Source organism: Saccostrea cucullata, unplaced genomic scaffold, assembly GCF_032062105.1.
Source record: "Saccostrea cucullata isolate Sc308-1 unplaced genomic scaffold, CSIRO_AGI_Scuc_v1 ctg2980, whole genome shotgun sequence".
Taxonomy (NCBI): domain Eukaryota; kingdom Metazoa; phylum Mollusca; class Bivalvia; order Ostreida; family Ostreidae; genus Saccostrea; species Saccostrea cuccullata.
The window spans coordinates 18,813-37,830 of record NW_026934369.1 but is presented as its reverse complement, the minus strand read 5'-3'; the positions used below and the strand labels follow the sequence as shown (position 1 = coordinate 37,830).

At 32.8% G+C, this 19,018-nt stretch overlaps 1 protein-coding gene across 1 annotated transcript; it reads right to left on the bottom strand.

Moving 5' to 3' along the window:
- Window positions 1-7,043: 7,043 nt before the first annotated feature.
- LOC134240598 (uncharacterized) lies at window positions 7,044-19,018 on the bottom strand. Its single transcript, XM_062722682.1, has 11 exons — window positions 18,928-19,018; window positions 18,679-18,829; window positions 15,447-15,571; window positions 15,188-15,338; window positions 14,480-14,604; window positions 13,767-13,917; window positions 13,202-13,326; window positions 12,959-13,109; window positions 7,730-7,854; window positions 7,489-7,642; window positions 7,044-7,260 (listed from the first exon to the last, which is right to left on the bottom strand). The coding sequence occupies exons 1-10, from the start codon at window positions 18,982-18,984 to the stop codon at window positions 7,493-7,495; spliced, it is 1,311 nt and encodes a 436-aa protein (XP_062578666.1). The 5' UTR covers window positions 18,985-19,018; the 3' UTR covers window positions 7,044-7,260; window positions 7,489-7,492.

Genomic DNA, 19,018 nt, shown 5'->3' with positions numbered 1-19,018 from the left:
AATGAGATGAAGTTCAAGGTCACGTAATCATAATTCAGAGGAGTAGTAGTAAATATTGGGGCATCAAGTTATACACAAAATAATAGGGCGGGATTCAGAAAATTCATAGGGTTGGGCATTTGATCCCTACGTCTCTCAATGGAGGAAAAATTACAGTCAAACTTCACCTTCCAGGTAAGTCTCGTTTAACTTTATAATTTTTCCCCATTGAGAGCCTCAGTCTCAAATGAGACTTCAGAGTTGATGACCCAATAATAATAGATCACAAACTTCATCATCAAATAAATGCAAAAAACTTTTAACTAACTTTATTAACTCCAACTCAGATTGATTGTTTTATTACTGCGTTCGATGCGTATTCTCGACCTGCATGTGTGCATATCCAAACGGTTTTCGCTGTACATGAATGTATTCCGTGTTGTTTTTTTTCTATATTGCAGCAAATGCATTCAAAAATAATTAACTTCTAAGCATAGTTCAAGTTTTTGTTGGATTTTTACTTTTAAAACATGCATTTGGTCAGTTTATGGATTTATGAAAACTATGCTCTCGGAGATGTGTACATGTCGACAGCCAGGCTAGAAAATCACTCAAGTGAATCAAATGTACCAGGCTTTATAGGGTACAGGTACAGGTGGTCAAAAATTTTCGATTAAATATGGCGGAATCGACGAAATATGGCGGACAAGGGCTTACAGGAATGTAGTAAGTCGTACAAAGGTGAAAAATGATGCCTTTTTAAGAGTTCATGTCAGCTTTAATTGATTTATATTCTTCTAGAAACTGAAAGCAAATTGCATGATTAAGTTGATCACAAACTGTTTTCGTTCGTAAGTCTGTGTTATCTTATTAGAAAATTAACACATTTTCACAACTGCTTGTTGAATTCTGAAATTGTTCGTGTATTTGGTCATTTTAAGCGCTTTATCAAAACAATTCTTAATCCGACACAGGATATACACCGTTCACGGTAACCCAGTCGGAAGAGCGCTCGCTCCATGAGTTTGTATCTCGGCTGCGACTGACCTAAGTCGATGGAAAATGGGTAGCAACTGTTCCTTCGCCATGCACTCGGCACTTTGAAGTGAAAGTTGCGGGTCCTTCGGATGAGACCTTAAAAACCGAGGCCCCGTGTCAGCAGCAGGCTTTGGCACGATAAAGATCCCTCACTGCTCAATGGCCCTGAGTGCCGAGTAAAGGTCAAAATTTGAAGCCCTTCACCGGCATACGGTGACGTCTCCATATGAGTGAAAAATTCTCGAGAGAGACGTTAAACAATATACAATCAATCAAATAATCATAGGATATACAGTTTGGCTGGTTTTCTAGTGCTTAATATTAACGAGGCCGAGTCTAATTATTTCTGCCCTAGGGATTTTGATAATTTTTGGATTGTTAATTTTTACTGTTATATTTATTGTTTTAAGATTTAAAAATCGAACGTTTACCATCCCGATTTCTTAGGGGGACACCTCAGAAGTTGTCAAATTTTACTATTGGACCCTATGGGAATTTGTTGGAAAAGCGCCAGATTATCACATTTTTTCACCGTATTTTTGTCATTTTTGCCCTAGCGATTTCTTTTTTATTCAAAAAGATGAAAGTTATAGCAAAAAGTCACCAAATTATGAAATTTTTAAAAAAGTTGACCATCTATGTTGGTCTAGGAATTAAATACTAAGTTTATTTTTTTTAAAGCTCAATACCTCTAAAACTGCCATATTACGGTATAAATACAGGTCAGTGCAGATGGATTATCGGCGTATATGATTTTCGGTAAAAAAAAAAGCAATGTTTAGATTGTTAATATGTTTGTTTGGATGCTCTGTCATCAATTTTAGTATAATATCCATGGACGTCTTGAACATATACAAGCGAGTCATTCGTCATTCTTCAGCGTCATCCATTTCTCACAAAATCGGAAAATTTTGACGTCGTTAGAGCCATTTCAGCGTTTTTTCCTAATTATTGTCGTAAAATCACCTTTTCAGACAAGTAAGTGTTACAGATAATGTTTAATTTGTATTAAAATCAAGATATTTGGCAAAGGTGTACTGTTGGTCAAATGACTGCATGAAATGACAAAGTTGCGCAAAGTCATGTACACTTGAATTAGATTCGGCCTCGTTAAGAGGAGTGAAAAAAAAATTAGATGGATCACATGGTCAATACGTACTGATTCCTGCTGACAAAGCAGGTAACGGCATTGTCTTTGTTTGTAAGGATCATTATATAAATTGTATGTTAGAAGAACGAACTAGGTTTTAATTCTGCAAGTGGTAATCCAACTTATATTCATTGATCCATTTCAAAGGAAGAGATTCTTCAAAATTATATGTCAGTTTTAAATATTTTAATATCCCAAAGAACCAAAATGAATTTGAACTACCATAAATATATATCAAAGAAGTGCAAACAATAGTATTGTCCTCCCACCTACATGTACCTCCAAGTCAATTTTCAAATGTTAAGATATTCGAACGATTTATCTAAACAAATAAAGAAACAAACCAAACAAACTTGCTGACGTGTTTTACTTCATACTTTTATTTGTAAAGAAAATCAGACAAGGAAAAAGTCACACATTTGAGGTGTTGATTGTCCTGACAGGCGTATTCAAATTTTCCCCAAAACCTTCAAATAGAAATCAAAATTAAATGTAAGTGTTTTCTAAATTTATTCAAAAATGCAAACATTTTATTACCTTCACCATATCTGTGTTACTGCCAACTTCCCAATATTTTAACATTTATTTGTTAAGATGCCGAATTGCAAATTTGTATGAGCTTCTTAATTATGTTTTAGAGGATACGGTCAGTAAAAAGTTGTGCACATTTTTTAAAGTGACCATAAACATGATCAATGTACGGACTGGACACAACCTAACAGCAGAGCGAACCCGAAGCGGACCCCGAGTTCGCTTCACGGGTTCGCTCGAGGTCCACTTCGGGATCGCTTTCTGAAATATTGAACCGCTTTTTTGGTGCGCCTTTGGTCTGCTTTGCGTTTGCTCAAGGTCAGCTCTGGGTCCATTAGAGCGAACCCGGCGTTTCCTAACAAAACATACTATAGTAAACTATAGTTAACTATAGTACCAAAGTTAAAACTTAGGAACTTTGATTTACTATGGTGAAAACTTTAGAACTTTGATTTACTATAGTAAAAACTTTTAAACTTTGATTTACTTTGTTGAAAAATTTGGAACTTTGATTTACTAAAGTGATAACTTTAAAACTTTGATTTACTATCATGGTGAAAACTTTGGAACTTTAATTTACTATGGTTAAAGTCTTTGGTACGTTGATTTACTATAGTGAAAACTTTCGAACCTTGATGGAGTACTATAAAACCCGTGGAATTATGTTTTTGCTTCCCATTCTGTACATTTCATGAAATTACAAGGTTAAGATTTATAAAAGCTTGGAGAAAAAAATTACTATAAGATAAAATTTGCAAAAAAATATTTCCTTCATTACCTTCAAACAACATTTTTTAATTTACTGTTTAATGTAAATAATGCATTTACATCAGTTTCTTTGCATATTTAAATTAAGATGAACAACAAAAACCAGTCCCAACAAACCAAATATCAATCCCTTTAAAAAAAGGTAAATAATAAAAAAGAAATAATCAAAATATAAGTTATTTAAGTAATTAAATATTAACTTTTAAAACTTTGATTCAGTACAGTAAAAACTTAGGAACTTTGATTCACTATAGTAAAAATTTGGAACTTTGATTTATTATAGTAAAAACTTTGGAAATTTGTGAATATCTGTGGTATAAACTTTGGAACTTTGATTTACTAAGACGAAAACTTTGGAACTTTGATTTACTACAGTAAAAACTTTGAAACATTGATTTATTATGATAAAATCCTTTGGAACTTTGATTTACTATAGTGTAAACTTTGGAACTTTGATTTACTATGGTCAAAACTTTGGAACTTTGATTTAATTAGTTAACTATAGTAAACTAGGGTCTTTCTGGTATCACTTTACTCATTGATGCGTGAAGCGGACCCCACTTTAATCTTGCCGCCATTAAGCCCCGCCCCTTGTATTTTCCAATATAGTAATGGAATTGTGGAATCGATCACTGTTGTTTTGGTGGCGATCGATATATGTACACTATACATGTAATACAGTTACATCATAGAAAACATTGGTAAATTTTCAAATTCCAAGTTATTTAACAGCGGGCTATTAGGCATTGATTTTTCTTTATTTATAACGCGAAAACAAAAACAGAAGAGGAAGAATAAGTATTCAACTGATTTTCAATGAATCGAATGGTGTACTGTACAAATGAAACTGACGAAAGCATCTAAACAAAATACCTTTCAAATTCATGCGTAATATAGTTAAAATTATATTAGTTATTCCTTATGTTTTGCTAAATCGTAGTTAAAATTTTTGATAAACACGTAAATTATGATATCTATAAATTAACCTATTGTACAAATAATACATTTAGATTTCATTTAGTGTAGTAACACATTGAAAGTTCGTAAGAATATTTACCGGACATTTTCTAAAATATAGATTATATCAGATCTTAATTACTCGCTTTTTTTTTCAAATAATATACAGGATGATGTACAGGAACATTGATTTTTTTTTCATGTTTAATTAGGATCAATGATTTTGATGTCAATTTATTATAATATTAATTTGAAAGGAACAAATAAAAATTGAGACAATGGAAATAAACTAATTAAATAATGGGCACGTACATGTACGCTCGTAAATGTATCTTGAGGTAATGAAATTTTACAATTTGTCAAAGACCAGTGATTTTTCTTTTCTCCCCTTTTTTCAGTAAAAATGATAGTGCCAATAATTATCTTCTATTTTCTTTTACGAATTGACTGATATATTCACTCAATTTATCTTTAACACTGGACTGGTATTTAAAAAAAGGTAAATATTTATGAAAAATTCTACCTGGAAAATTAAAATATATAATTCATTAATTACTTCAATAATGAAATTAAAAACAATAAATATAGCATACAGCCCGGAGAATCAAAATAAATTTATATAAAATAGTATTCAATTATCATAATAGATTTACACACGCTTTGCTTGTATATACAATGTTTGGATTTATAACGATTAACATCACACATTCGATCTGTTATCCCAATCGACAGATCAATATGCCATTTTGATTGGTCGACGCGCTGATTGATTTATAGCTTATCCTGATTAACAGCTTTGTAAATAAATACCGGATGCGCTTTCGCTTTCTGGGACCGCTGCTGAATTCGGAGTTCGCTCTCCGGGTCCTCTTCGGGTTGGCTACGGGTTCGTCCGGGGTCAGCCCTAGATGAACCCGAAGCGGACCCAGAGAGCAAACCCGGGGTGCGTTCCAGGTGCTTTCTGTTAGGTTGTGTTCGGTCGGTACTGTAGTATGTAAGCACATTCTTTATAACATGTAAGGACTTTCGTTGTTTTCCAATCAAAAAGTTATCTCCAAGACGCGACGTTCGTGGTAATGTACGAATTGTGATCAATTCTTTTAAAAGTAATGGAGCTTAGTCCCCGTAAAACTGAGTCCCATTGCTTTTGAGGATTGAAACGATAGGAATACAATAGCATGCTTATAACTCCGGATCCACAGTTTTTAGTGTTTTAATTATTGTATGTTAAAATATATTGAAAGGAAAAAGAAACGCAGGGTAGCTTAATATTCGAAAAATTTTTGACCGCTTGACCGAAAATTACGAAAATTGGTCAGATGAGAAACTTAGTTACTATGCACAGAAATTAGTGTTCAGAATTACTCAACCGTAAAAATTATGACGTCACATAGGGAAAACGCTAAAAAGTCCAAAACACGTGCAATTTGATGACGACGAGTTTGTCAACAAATCTTGTTGCACTATTTGATGCAACTGAGGTATGCACATTGTTTTTCAATATCTAAAGTTCTTCTTTGAACTTCTTGCAATCTTGGTGCAGTTTACGGAAGTTCGATGGAGTCTATTTTCGAATTGCCCATTTAATGAAAAAGGCAACAACGGGTAACTAAGCAGTTTCTTGTAAATTTTCTCCCATAAAACTTGTAACCCGTTGTCAGAGAAGGCCTGGAACTATCTTTAATCAATCGTGACGATGACGTTAACGCGAAACAGAGTCATGTTACGAGCGGGTTATTCGTCCTGTCATCTCTTAAATCGCCACCTTACTACCCCCAAAACCCCCTTTTATACAGTAGACTATCATAATCATCACGTTCACACGAAAACTGAAAGAAAGCAATTCCGCAATTTGGTTTTTTGAGCCAGTGAACTTACTGATTTGTTCCTTTCACTGGCGCATGCGCGCGTCGTATGACTAATTTTTTGACATGGTTATCCATGCCCAATATAGCCAGGGATTGAAAGATAAACACTCGGATGAATTCCATACAAAGGAGAAATAAGGGCCATGACAGATGCACGGGAGAGACATTGAAGACAATGAGAGTTTTCGATTTTCACTTTTGGGGGGTATCGTCATATGAGCTTCATTAACTCATTAATTATTAAACAAAATCAAATGGGATTTTTGTTATATCGTTTTGAAAGATAGTTTAAAAGTTAGATAGGAATACTGAAAAATATATAGTGAAAAATATAAATTTAATTCACCTAAAATGTTTACCCTGCGTTTCTTTTTCCTTTCAGTATATAATTAGAATATATGCAGTATATCCTGTTTTTAGTGTTGGAAATTTTGCAGAGGAAATAAAGAAAGTGTTTATGTCTGTCTGCCTGTCTATTATTGAAGAAAAATAATTTTTCAAATGGCAATGATTTTTAAATATTATAAAATAGCTGACATAATTTCAGCGTATTTTATATTTTACTACTTAAAAATTATCACAAGAAAGCGAAAAATAGATCTTTGCACAAAAAGAATGGATATATTGTAATATATATAGTCAGTATACAGTGAAGTCAATCTATCTTTAGCATATTAGTTATTTTTAGTTTTTTTTAAAGAGAGAGAGAAAGAGAGAGAGAGTGAAGAGTTTTACATGCATTTATTATTATTTAGATCCGTCATCCATTAATAGCTTCTATAACGTAGTCAGATGAGTGTCTGAATACGCTGAGGGTACCCGCATCGATTCTTAGCGGCACAATGATAATTTTTTGGTAGTATGAAATTCACTAATTGTAAGCTCTTTCCCCGGTAAATGAAGAGGCACGGGAATGAGAATTTGAGCATAGAAAATGCCGCTCTCAGTGTAATATGCAGCTCTAAAGTTCTACAAAATAAAAGAATCTTCAAAGAGAAGAGTTACGTGAGAAGTGGATTTTAATGCATGGACAGACAACAATAGACGGATAGGTAAACGGTCAATGTTATTCTTATATACCCTTTTAACTCGTTTTGGGAAGACGCATGTGCTAAAACATATATAAAAAATCAAGAAAAACAACTATAAAATGTTTTATGATCATTTGAAAAAAGAAACTACAAAGGAGTGCATTACCAATCTAGTTTGTAGTTGGCTTTCTATAAATGCTATTTTTCCAACTTCCACCGCAAATTTGTTTCCTATTTCCGTTACATTTCATGTTGCAATCTCCTTCAGATTTTTTAACTTTTGTGGTCATACGGTTTCCACAGAAACAATGACTAGAACTCTACAAAGAAGACATTATATGATTACGTCATATTTGATGAGTGTCTGTGTCAATCAATTATTTATTTTCAGTAATACATTTATTGACCTGGAGACCATAAAACCGGTATTTCGTACAAAACTTCCTGCAGTATTCAACAGTCATGGCTTTGTAGTTTGTAGACTTATTGGGCAAGGCTCGGCTCGACTGGTCCTGATAGCAGCCCAGGTATTCTAGCAGAACATGCAAAAGTTGTTTATTTTTCAATTGTATTTACATTTAACTTTATGCTGAGTTTACAATTTAATAATAGAGTCTCTACTCTCTAGAGATTATTCACACACAGTTATTCCTCAATTTGTCAAATTCTTCAAAACCACTCGTTAAATTATTTATTTTAAAGGATATCCAATCAGCCAGAAAGTATTATTACATGTATTTAATTTAACATCTGATTTAACAAGCCTCAAAATTAAAAATGTAATCAATTTTTTTTCCTGCTACAATTTAAATATAAGGGATACTTTGATTCACAATTGTACTGAAAATATTTTTGAGATTCAATAATATACCCTTTATAATATGATTAAGTTCATGATGAGTTAAAATTCATAATTGGTAGATATATATTATTTTGGAAAAAATCAGACATTCTTGTGAACATTTTCAATAACCAACTTTTGATTTTTTTTTACTTAAGATTGAATCTTAATATTCCCAGCAATCAAACTGAACTTTTGGAAAAAGTAGACATTCTTGTGAACATTTCCAAGTAACCAACTTCTGATTTTTTTTTTTTGAATTAAGGTCGGATCTTAATATTCCCAGCAATCAAAATGAACTTGAATTACTATTGCTATATTGTATTTCAAAACCTTAAAAAATCCTTTCAGATATTGGAACGCATGATAAAGCCTGATAAGTCTTTATGTTGTGCATATTTTCATCTGCAGCTCTCCTTTTACTATCATTTTTAGCCTGGTGGCTGTAGGCATTATGATCGAGTGTCTTTCTTTAAATAGCACAGTAAACAAAAACCAAACAGCGTCAAAGCAGACGCTTCCAATATACAAAATAGTCCTTTTGCGAGACGATATTCAAACAAATATTTTTAACATCCCAGTCGTTGGAAAAAGAAATGATCAATATTTTTTTGCTTCAGAATTAAAATTAAATATTTGCTTTATTGGGATAATCGTGATATAACAATTTGTGCACACACCCTGCTGAAAGCATATTATAAAGGAACTATTTTCAATAGAGCTGACTTTTCGAAATGTTGTAATTGTTGAATAGTTTCATGTTTCATATTGTTTTCGTCGATGCTATTTTAGTGGTTATATTCTGTTTTGACGTTTAGCAAATAAAAAGTATAGTGAATTGGAATTTTAAGAGTAACAAGCGTAAGGTCGCTTAACAATCTACATGTATCAGTGTTTCTACATGTAGTTGGCAATAAAAGTACCGTTTCTTTGAAACTAAAAGAATGTCTATAAAATACACACGTTCATTATTTTAACTATTCGAACACTGTATTTTTAAATTAAGTGAAAAAAATTCTTATTGAATAGAAGATATAGGAGAATTACTTGGAAATATTAATTATTGAATTTTAAAATCATAACATATCATGGGTTCTGAACTGTTGAACTTACTGGTATATGGGATATTGTTTAAAATCATAATCATGCAAACTCTACCTGTAAAAAATCAATGGCCAAAAGGAAAAAAATGTACTAATTTGGGATCAGACAATATACTAGTACTCGAGCAAATAAAGTCCGGCTTTCAGTTCTTTCAATAATTTGATTAGAATAGCCAGCATGAACAATGAAAATGCGTAGTTTCAGTCACTTTGAGGAAATATAGGCACCCGAAAAGAAACAAGCCTTTAGAATTTTTTCTGGAATATTAGTGCAATACTTACAATTAACAGCTACAATCCCTAGAGAACCCTAATTATTGTCAAATGTATTATATATAAGCACACCTTATTCATAAGCTTTAATTTATTCCTACATGAATCACACATGATATTCATGCTATATGCTTTTAAACTCCGATTTCTTGTGTTTGTTTACATGAATTCTCGTTACGTTTCACTTTCACTTTGCTTATACTGATCAACAGTTATGCTGTCACGGGTTTGGTATTTAACTCCAGTGACAAATACGTAGATATTGATACCATACAGAATTGATAATATTTTGTCAAAATTAAGCTCCTGTATGTGTCAATTCCATTCTACGACCTCAAATCAATCTTTAAATATAGATTTTTGGAAATTTTTATCTCTTACGTTCACGTCATAATGGTTATTTTTATGCCCCCTGGGTCAGGAGTATCGGGGATGGGTGGTGGGGGGGGGGTTAAGTCTGAAAATAAATAAATGCTTTGAAATCTGCTATTTGGTATTATTCATCCATTTATGATGAAATAAAATGTTCCAGAATTTTGAAATTTGTGGCTCCAGGGTAAGAGGTGCCTGTGGGATGGGATGAACAACTGGTTATGAAGTGGAAATGCAATTTCTCTTTCTTACTCTGATCTACCTCTGGGTATAAAATAAACAGAGAAAGCATGCTAAGTGTATAATTATGATAAGCAATGGCGCCTCTTTCAAAATTGTGAACTTCATGGCCTCTGGTTTAAATAAAGAACCAAATTCAATTCTTGGGAAGTTGTTACATGATAGTCAGGTGACCTACATCTAATAGGCCTGTGGGCCTCTTGTTAAGTATCCATATCTAAAATACACCATTTTCCCACCATACTGTGTTGTACGACTATCATGAAGTTGTTTCTTCTCTCGTTTTAGTATTTCAGGGGTGAAGAGTAAAGAAAGACGCTTGTAAGAACATTCACGATAACCCGCTTAATATTTTTGTCGATATGGATTCTTATCCTTTAAACATTTAGGATATCATTACATACATTGTTATTCAAAGAATGACTGCACTTAAGCTATGACAGTTGGATCCCGATGTTTTGCGCAAAATAAAATTCCAAAATTCATTAAATTTATGTTTTATAGGTATTAAACAATGTCTCAATAGCAGGTTTTGGTATATTATATTACACGAAAGTATTAAATAATGCCGAGCGACACTAGCTTTTGAGACGGGGGTCTAACAGTTCTGTCCCATTTCTATTGTTATTCATATGCATACCAGTTTTCAATGACTTTGTTTACATCGAGCCGCAACTTGGCCATTTTTCTTATTTGCACAGAATGTGTATTTTAACTTAAACTAAAACATATCCAAAGGACAATGTTGGCCAAGTTGCGGCTCATATCTAATTTTTAAAAAAATGTCCTCAAAATAGGGTCGAGATAGCTACTAAATTAACCGGTCACCGAGCATCAACGATTGATATTATAATCACCTTTCTCACGTGACCTTCTGCTGTTCGATACGCTAACGCTTTCATTGAAAATTCATTGTGTTTTAGTCTCTGTTGTGACATTATCTATCGTACTTCCAACTTCAAACTATGGGAGATTTTTGCGCAAATTTTAATAGGGTTTGAAGATAATATTTCTCTTATTTAACTAAATGCTTTTCATTAGGGGTGTTTTGAAAGAATTCTGGTGTTGACAGTGTCATCAGTAAGTACATGTATAGGCTTATGTCGCCTCTGTATTATGGTCAGCAGAGCGATACATCTACCCCATCCCTTAACATTAGAATCATTTAATAATTGTGCACTATAAAATCAACACGATCTCTCTCTCTCTTCTCCATTTCAATTCATATTTCGAAAAAAATCATATGTGCTAATGTTTACATTCCACAACCACGCGGTTTAAATGTCTCCGCCTATTTGCGGATACCTTAGATTCAAAAGTGGTCCCGTTCAAATTTCCGGAATTTAAGGCTTTTACATGTTCTTTTCAATTACATTTTCTGTAATTATAGAAATATGTATGACAAAAATTTTTAGAGATAGATATCAAAACCATATGCTTGCACATTAATCATATATTAATTTACCGATATATTGTAATTTTAAGCTTAAAATGGATAGCCGAAAAGGTTCCAAATGACGTACTTAAGTGCAGTCATTCTTTATTTTGATTATTTACTTCACACTTCACTCGGTCGTCCTTAGACGACCAACGACAGGGCCAGTTTTTCCAATCGGCAATTAGGGAAGCTAGTTCATTTGCATCCTTTGCCTTCGTGTCACGCTTTATTGTGTCCTAAAATGTGGCCTTGGGTTTTCCTTTTCCACGGCGTCCGTGATTTGCCTCTCACATTTTGATTATTGGGAATATCCAAAAATCCTTAAAACAAATATATGATGTGAAAAAAAAATGTTCATAGTCAATCTATGTCCAGTAGAGTTTTTTGTTTTATAATTAATAGTTTGGAAGCAGTAGTCGATGAACAAGGTGTGGGTTTAACTTTTGTAATATGTTGCAAAACATGTCTGGTTCTTTTATGATAAAATTTAGTATATTCATTTTATTAACTGTGTTCATTTCGTTGTTGACATGTTGAAGTTTAATGAAATATCGGCTTGTTTAAATGGTATTTTAATCCTTTAAATGTTAGTCAGATTCCAAATCCAAAGCAGGTCTTAAAATATTTGTCCATAAAGACGTCATATGTGCTGGATCACAATTAGAAGTAAATATTATTAACATCAGAGAAAAATATCGTTAAACATCTAAGTACAGTTTATCACAATATGTCACGCTTTTTGACGAGAATTAACAGAATATTGTACAATTCACGGCATTGCTTGTCCACAAGCGGTAATTATTTTGCTCTGCATTTAATTTTGTAAATTGCGCTTCATTTATTTAATTTTGGTTAAAATAAAAAAAAAACAACAACAGAGATTCATACAAAATGCATGTTTAACAAATAACATTCCGATAAAAACTTATAACAAGAAGATTGACACGTTTCTAAACGCCCGATCACGCGCGATTAAAACTGCGAACGACTGAGTCTGATACACGCGCGTTACACAAAGGATTACGCACGTTATATGAAGGATTCTGCGCAGTTGATTTGTCATCAATAACGTTGTAGCAACTGCAGTAGTATCCAACCGTAAGTGCATCATCCATGCAACCATGGTCCAGGTAACACTTATAGTTACTTTGGAATGGATTGCTCCTAAATCTTAAACCGCAACGCCAAGGCTGCGTGCTAAATCCGACGCCTATGCCCAGGATATATCATAAGCGCATCTCGATTTCGTCGACCTATTGGTTTTATACCAACCCTGAGAATCTGAAGTAGACACACATGACGTATATTCATTTTCTTTTGGATTGCCATATATATCATATATGACCACTCTAGTTACTTATATACAAACCATTTTTAAGCTGTAGATTTCTGTAGATGTTCATTCTTAAACTTCCACCACAAAATTGCTTCTTATCCCCGCTGCATTCCAGAAGGCATTCCCTTTCTGGTTTCGTAACATTTTCGGTAAGAGAGTTTCCACAGAAACACCAACTAGAATACTACAACATCAGAAACAATATGAATAGATCGTATTTAATAAATGTCTGTTAACGTCGGTGAAATATCTCTTTATTGTAATAGATTTATGAACCTGGACACCGTAGAACTGGAATTTCGTACAAAACTTCTTACAGTATTCCACAGTCATGGATTTGTTGTTTGTATACTTCCCAGCCAAGGTTCGGCTTGAGTGATCCTTGAAGCATCCTAGATATTCTAGAAGGAAAGTCCAATAATATTTCAACATATCTTTTGTTATTCCTCTGACTTTATTTTTAGTTCAATATGCAAAAGTACAGTAAATGTTCAAAATTGAACAATATATATTTTTGAAAATGATAACATCAAAGATGAATAAAAAACAACCAAGACCGCATCGACAAAGAAGCTTCCTTGCTCTTTGAATAAAATTGATATTTTAGGTATTGCTACAATGTGAGTATAAATAATCAATAAAACTAGAGGAAAATAGTATGTTAATTCATATGCTGAGGATTCTTTTGTTCATTTTCTGCTTTGTAGCCAAATGTTTGAATGCCAAAAAAGGCACGTTTCAATTTTTCTGGATTACCAACATGACTGTTATGAATAAAACAGTTCAGCACCTCTGTATGTCCCTAGATTCAATGTCCTACTTGATTGCACTTGTTACAAACCTTCGCTGTACTCTGGATTTCTATAGATGTTCATTCTATAACCTCCACCACATATTTGTATATTATTTCCGCTGCATTTCATATTACATTCTCTTTCTGGATGCCTCACATTTTTGGTAAAAAAGTTTCCACAGAAGCAATGCATGGAATACTAAAAAGAAGAAACCATATGATTAAGTTATATTTAACAACCAAGCCCTATGATTAACGTGATGACTTTTCAATCGTCAGCTTCCCTTACTTGTGCAGCAATATACCTTCATCACCTGCATAGGGAGTTTATATATCTCAGTTAATTTAATGCACAATAACATGCTCTACGTATGTTCAATTTCTAAAACGGGGTAAATTATTGACAAAGAAGTTGATGAAACAAAAATATTAGCAGTCTAGTTTAAAGTCATCATTTGGTATGTTCTTTGCTCGATACAATGATCCTGACAGCAAATACAATTTATTCTTACGTCAAATTATGACTGACGTTTTTCATACTAATTGTTAGACCATTATTAATAAACTAAATTGACGACGAATTTTTCACTCCTCCTAAGCACCTGATCCAATATCCGATTTTTCGGATTTCCGAGTTTTATATACACCTATTTTGTACAGTGTATTGTTTTACTGACTTTTGAGCATGTATACTATTCGTTGTCTCAATGTATTTCATTATCATGTAATAAGCTGTAGTCAATAAATGTACTTTTATGAACCTGAACACCGTAGAATTGGAATTTAGTACAAAACTTTCTGCAGTATTCGACAGTCATTGATTTGCTGTGTGTACGCTTTCCTGTAAATGTTCGGCTCGACTGGTCCTGGAAGCATCCCAGATAATCTAATCTCAAAAAATTATCATTTTTAATACAATATCTGATTATTTACATACATCGATTGATTTGAATTTAAGATGAGCATGCAAAAAAAGTTTTATTTAATCGAAATTAACACATGTAAGCGATTTTGGTAATACATTATTTAGCATATCATTTTTAAAATAACATGAAAATGGTAAGCTCACCAACAAAGTTTTCTGCTCTTTTAATATTACAATTCCTTAATGCATGCAGTAAAATTACGAAATTATCTGTATTTTTCATTTTCAGGGATATATCGTTATGATTCCCTTTGTTTTTATTGAAAGAATTTCATCAGGGCTAACATACTTGTATATAACAAGTTTTCGTTCTAGAAAGATGAAAACTTTACAAAAGGAACATCTGTGGAAATAATTATTTTAATTCAAACATCCATAAGGTTTTAGAATGTAGTACCCAGCGGGAAGGGGAAAATTGAGGCAAATATAGTCTATACTTTCTTTGCGAGTCCAAACCATAAACTTCTCAGTTTACAATATTATATTGCTTTGTGGTTAATTCTTAAGAAATAGACTTACATACGTGGACGATCTTGTCACCAACCTTTGTCATACTCTGGCTTTCTAAATATGTTCATTCTCCAACTTCCACCACAAATTTGCCTCTGATTTCCTTTGCATTTCATGTGACATTCTCCCTCAGGTTTTTTAACATTCTTGGTAAGACGGTTTCCACAGAAACACCAAGTAGAATACTACAAAAAAGGTACAAATTTGACTACATTTACATTGTATGTTATATCTAATGAGAGTTTTTGATATGAAAGTAAGTCCAATTCAATTTTTGTAATATATTTGTGAACCTGGACACCATAGAACTGAAATTGTGTACAGAACTTCCTGCAGTATTCGACAGTCATGGATTTCTTGTTTATATACTTGTCGGCCAAGGTCCGGCTTGTCTGGTCCTGGAAACATCCCAGATATTCTAACAAAAATATGTTAACATTAATTTATCTACGATTATTTATTAAAGACTTTATTTTGTATGGTGGCATATTCACGCCAGATTTCTTTTTATATGCATGTTTATAAGTTTATATCTAATGTCTAGAACTGTAAAATATTATACATTTATTGACTGGGTTCGAGGGCAATATGCTCTTTGTCGGACCCAAGAACCATACTGTTTGCGTAAGGCTGTTAGGCCTAAGGCAGACAGTTTGGCTCACGGGTCGACAAAACACAAGTTTAAGATTAACGACAGAGAAGTGTACATTACTTTAGTTTCTTATTACTGGTAACATATTGAAGATTAATTGAAACTCTTGGCAAGATTGCTTACTCTAATTAAAAACCTACACATTACTTTGCAACGAGCTCTGTTGTAGTCCTAACTTGTAGTTTACATGTACAAGCCCTCGTACATGTGAGTTTCCTTAACTACTTTAATGTGTCGACTTGTCAGAGATTAAATTTATTTTCCAGATATCGATATGTCAGATAACTAAGATCACTAGTCAAATCTCTTTGTTCACTTTAAAGATCCTTATGACAACTAAAAAATATATGTTTCGATCGAAAGCAGAACATGGCATTGAAAAATTGACATGTAAATTTTCAAACATTTTTCAAGTCAGGAAAAGATCTGATAAATTGAAAAGATTATCTCACAAAACAAAATAAAGATCTGACAAATATACTGTATATAATTATCGGAGAAATTAATTTGGAGCAGTACTAATTCATCATAATGCTGATATTAAAATATTAACATGCAGATCTAGAAGACTCTAAGTAAATTTTCTGAGGTAAATTAACTTAATCACCACAATAAAAATAGATAAGACTGATCAATTTTCATTTTAAAATTAACATCAAAATCCCGGACCTCATCAGGTAAACTTCCTCCTATATGCACCTATTGAAATTTCACCACATTTATCAATATAGTCCGAAAAATCTGACGTTTTCCTGGCTTTTTTACGATTTTGATATTTTACATGCCAGGAAAACGTCAGAACCGGCGCCATTACGAAAACTGGGAAATCGCCGCCTCCAACCGGAGGCGGCATTCTCTGGTAGATTTTAGATACTTGCGAACTGAATTAAATTTCAAAGTCAAAGGTTATCAATAGTACAATACTTAAAGAACTTACCAATATAGTTTTTATGGTTCATTTATGAAATAAATAATCCGTTGAAAAAGGTTTTGTCACACTCTCGAGATTTGTCTTTATTTCGTGCATTTTAAAATCTTGCATGTCCTGTTACGAAATGTAGAGTAATATTTTCTTTTCATCGATATTGGTGAGTACTAGAGGCATTGTGCTTTTGATAAATTCTGATTTCGGCATTTAGTTCGGTTCACAAGTATCGAAAATCAACTCCAGTTGAAGACGGCGAAATTTCCAGTTTTCGTAATGGCGCCGGTTCTGACGTTTTCCTGGCATGTAAAATATCAAAATCGTAAAAAAGCCTGGAAAACGTCAGATTTTTCGGACTATTATCAATACTGTTTCAACTTGATTATTGCATATAATTATGCATTTTAAATTGAAGTTAATTATCTGTGATTTAACTTGCAAAGGATTTCTTTTATTTGCTTTTTCTGTGATAAAATTTTTGTGCATTACTAAATAAGATAGATCTCTGTTCCAGAAAGAAGGGAGCTCTGCATTATGTTATCTGCAATATTGAATGAAACGGATTTTAACATAACAACATTCAGTAAAGTCCCTCTATAGGAAATGGAAAATAAAAAGATTTCTCAATACTACGTTTAGTTTATTAAAGGTTTTCTTATCAAAAATTGATAATATCGTCTGTCGTTGTCGTGGTTGTCGTCGTTGCCATCCTTAACATTTTACATTTTCATCTACTTCTCAGGACCCACTGAGTCAATTTCAACCAAGCTTGCAAAAAAAGTATCTAGATAAAAAAATTTTTAAGACCAGCAAAGTCATGATTGGTTAAATTCATATAGAAGAATTCTCGGGTAGTGAAGGTTAAAAATTATTTAAATCATGACCCCGGGGGTAGGACAGGGCCACAATGGTCGATCAAAATTTTACATAGAAATATATAGGAAAAACCTTAAAAAAATCTTCTTAGGAACAGCAAACCCATGATAAGTAAAATTTACATAGCAATATCCTCATGTTAAGATTCAAGATTTTTCAAATCATGACCCCAGGGGGAAAGTCGGATCATAATGAACGAACAAAGTTTTACAAAGCTTAAATTTATTTTTAAAAGAATATTTTGAAGAAAAGCAAAAACCATAATTGATCATGTTTATATGGAAGCATTCTCAGGTATAGTTTAGGTGCATTTGTTAAAATCAATAGCCCATGGAATAGGGTGGGACCACAATAAAAGTTCAAACTTAAATGGAAAAAGACACACTTATAGTCAAAATATGACATCATCCTTAGTTACATATAGTGTAGATTCAAACTTGCGTAAATTTAATTTTAATTTGTTCAAAATACCCTTCCCTTTTGTAGTCTGGACGACTTATGCATTTACTGAATTGTTTTTCATTAGGGCTGGGTATTGGCCCGAGATTTCGTATTACAATATACATGTATTGCGATATTTGTAACTGTATTGCGATATGTATTGCAATATTTTCAATGTAATTTAAATGGCATTTTCTTACTATATTTACTTTAATTTACATGCAGAATGTATATAACTATGATAAGTAACCAACACTGACAAAAAAATTGTTGATTTCATTAAAGTTATGCTCTGAGATGTTCCCACAAAACAACTTCTGTTGTAATGTTTGGCTTAATAACAAACTTTCATTAGTCCATTTTTACATTTAATGACAAAATTCCTTAATCTAAGCATATTGCCAATATATCGATATTACAAAATCGTATTGCGATGCAATATTTTTTGTCATTGTATTGCAATATATTAAAATATCGATATTATTGCCCAGCCCTATTTTTCATGCTTTGCTTGTTCCTAGCCACAGTGCTCAGTTAAGCGATATGGCCATAGGCCTCTTGTTTTCTAAATTATAATGAAATGATGAATTTGAGAATTAAGACTGCATTTATGTCTGCTCTCATTACCAACCATTGTTGTACTCTGGACTTCTGTAGATGTTCATTCGCCAATTTCCTCCACAGATTTCCTTATTATTCCCGCTGCATTTCATGTTACATTCTCGTTCTGGATGCCTCACATTTTCAGTAAAAAAATTTCCACAGAAACACCAAGTGGAATCCTACAAAGAAGACAACACATGATTTACAACGTATGTCATATTTATGAGTGTTTATAGATGTCAATAAAATTGCTGTTTTCTATAATACATTTATCAACCTGGACACCGTAGAACTTGTATTTTGTACAAAATTTTTTGCAGTATCCAACAGTCATAGATTTCTTGTTTGTATTCTTTCCAGCCAAGGTT

Bases quoted from the DNA above. Each gene is read 5' to 3' on its own strand.
- LOC134240598 (XM_062722682.1), bottom strand. From the start codon at position 18,984: ATGACTGTTGGATACTGCAAAAAATTTTGTACAAAATACAAGTTCTAC. The intron at 14,605-15,187 runs GTTGGTGACAAG...TTTTGAGATTAG, and splicing joins AAAGCCAGAGTATGACAAAG to ATTATCTGGGATGCTTCCAG. The intron at 13,918-14,479 runs GTTCATAAAAGT...TCTTCTTTTTAG, and splicing joins TCCAATTCTACGGTGTTCAG to TATTCCATGCATTGCTTCTG.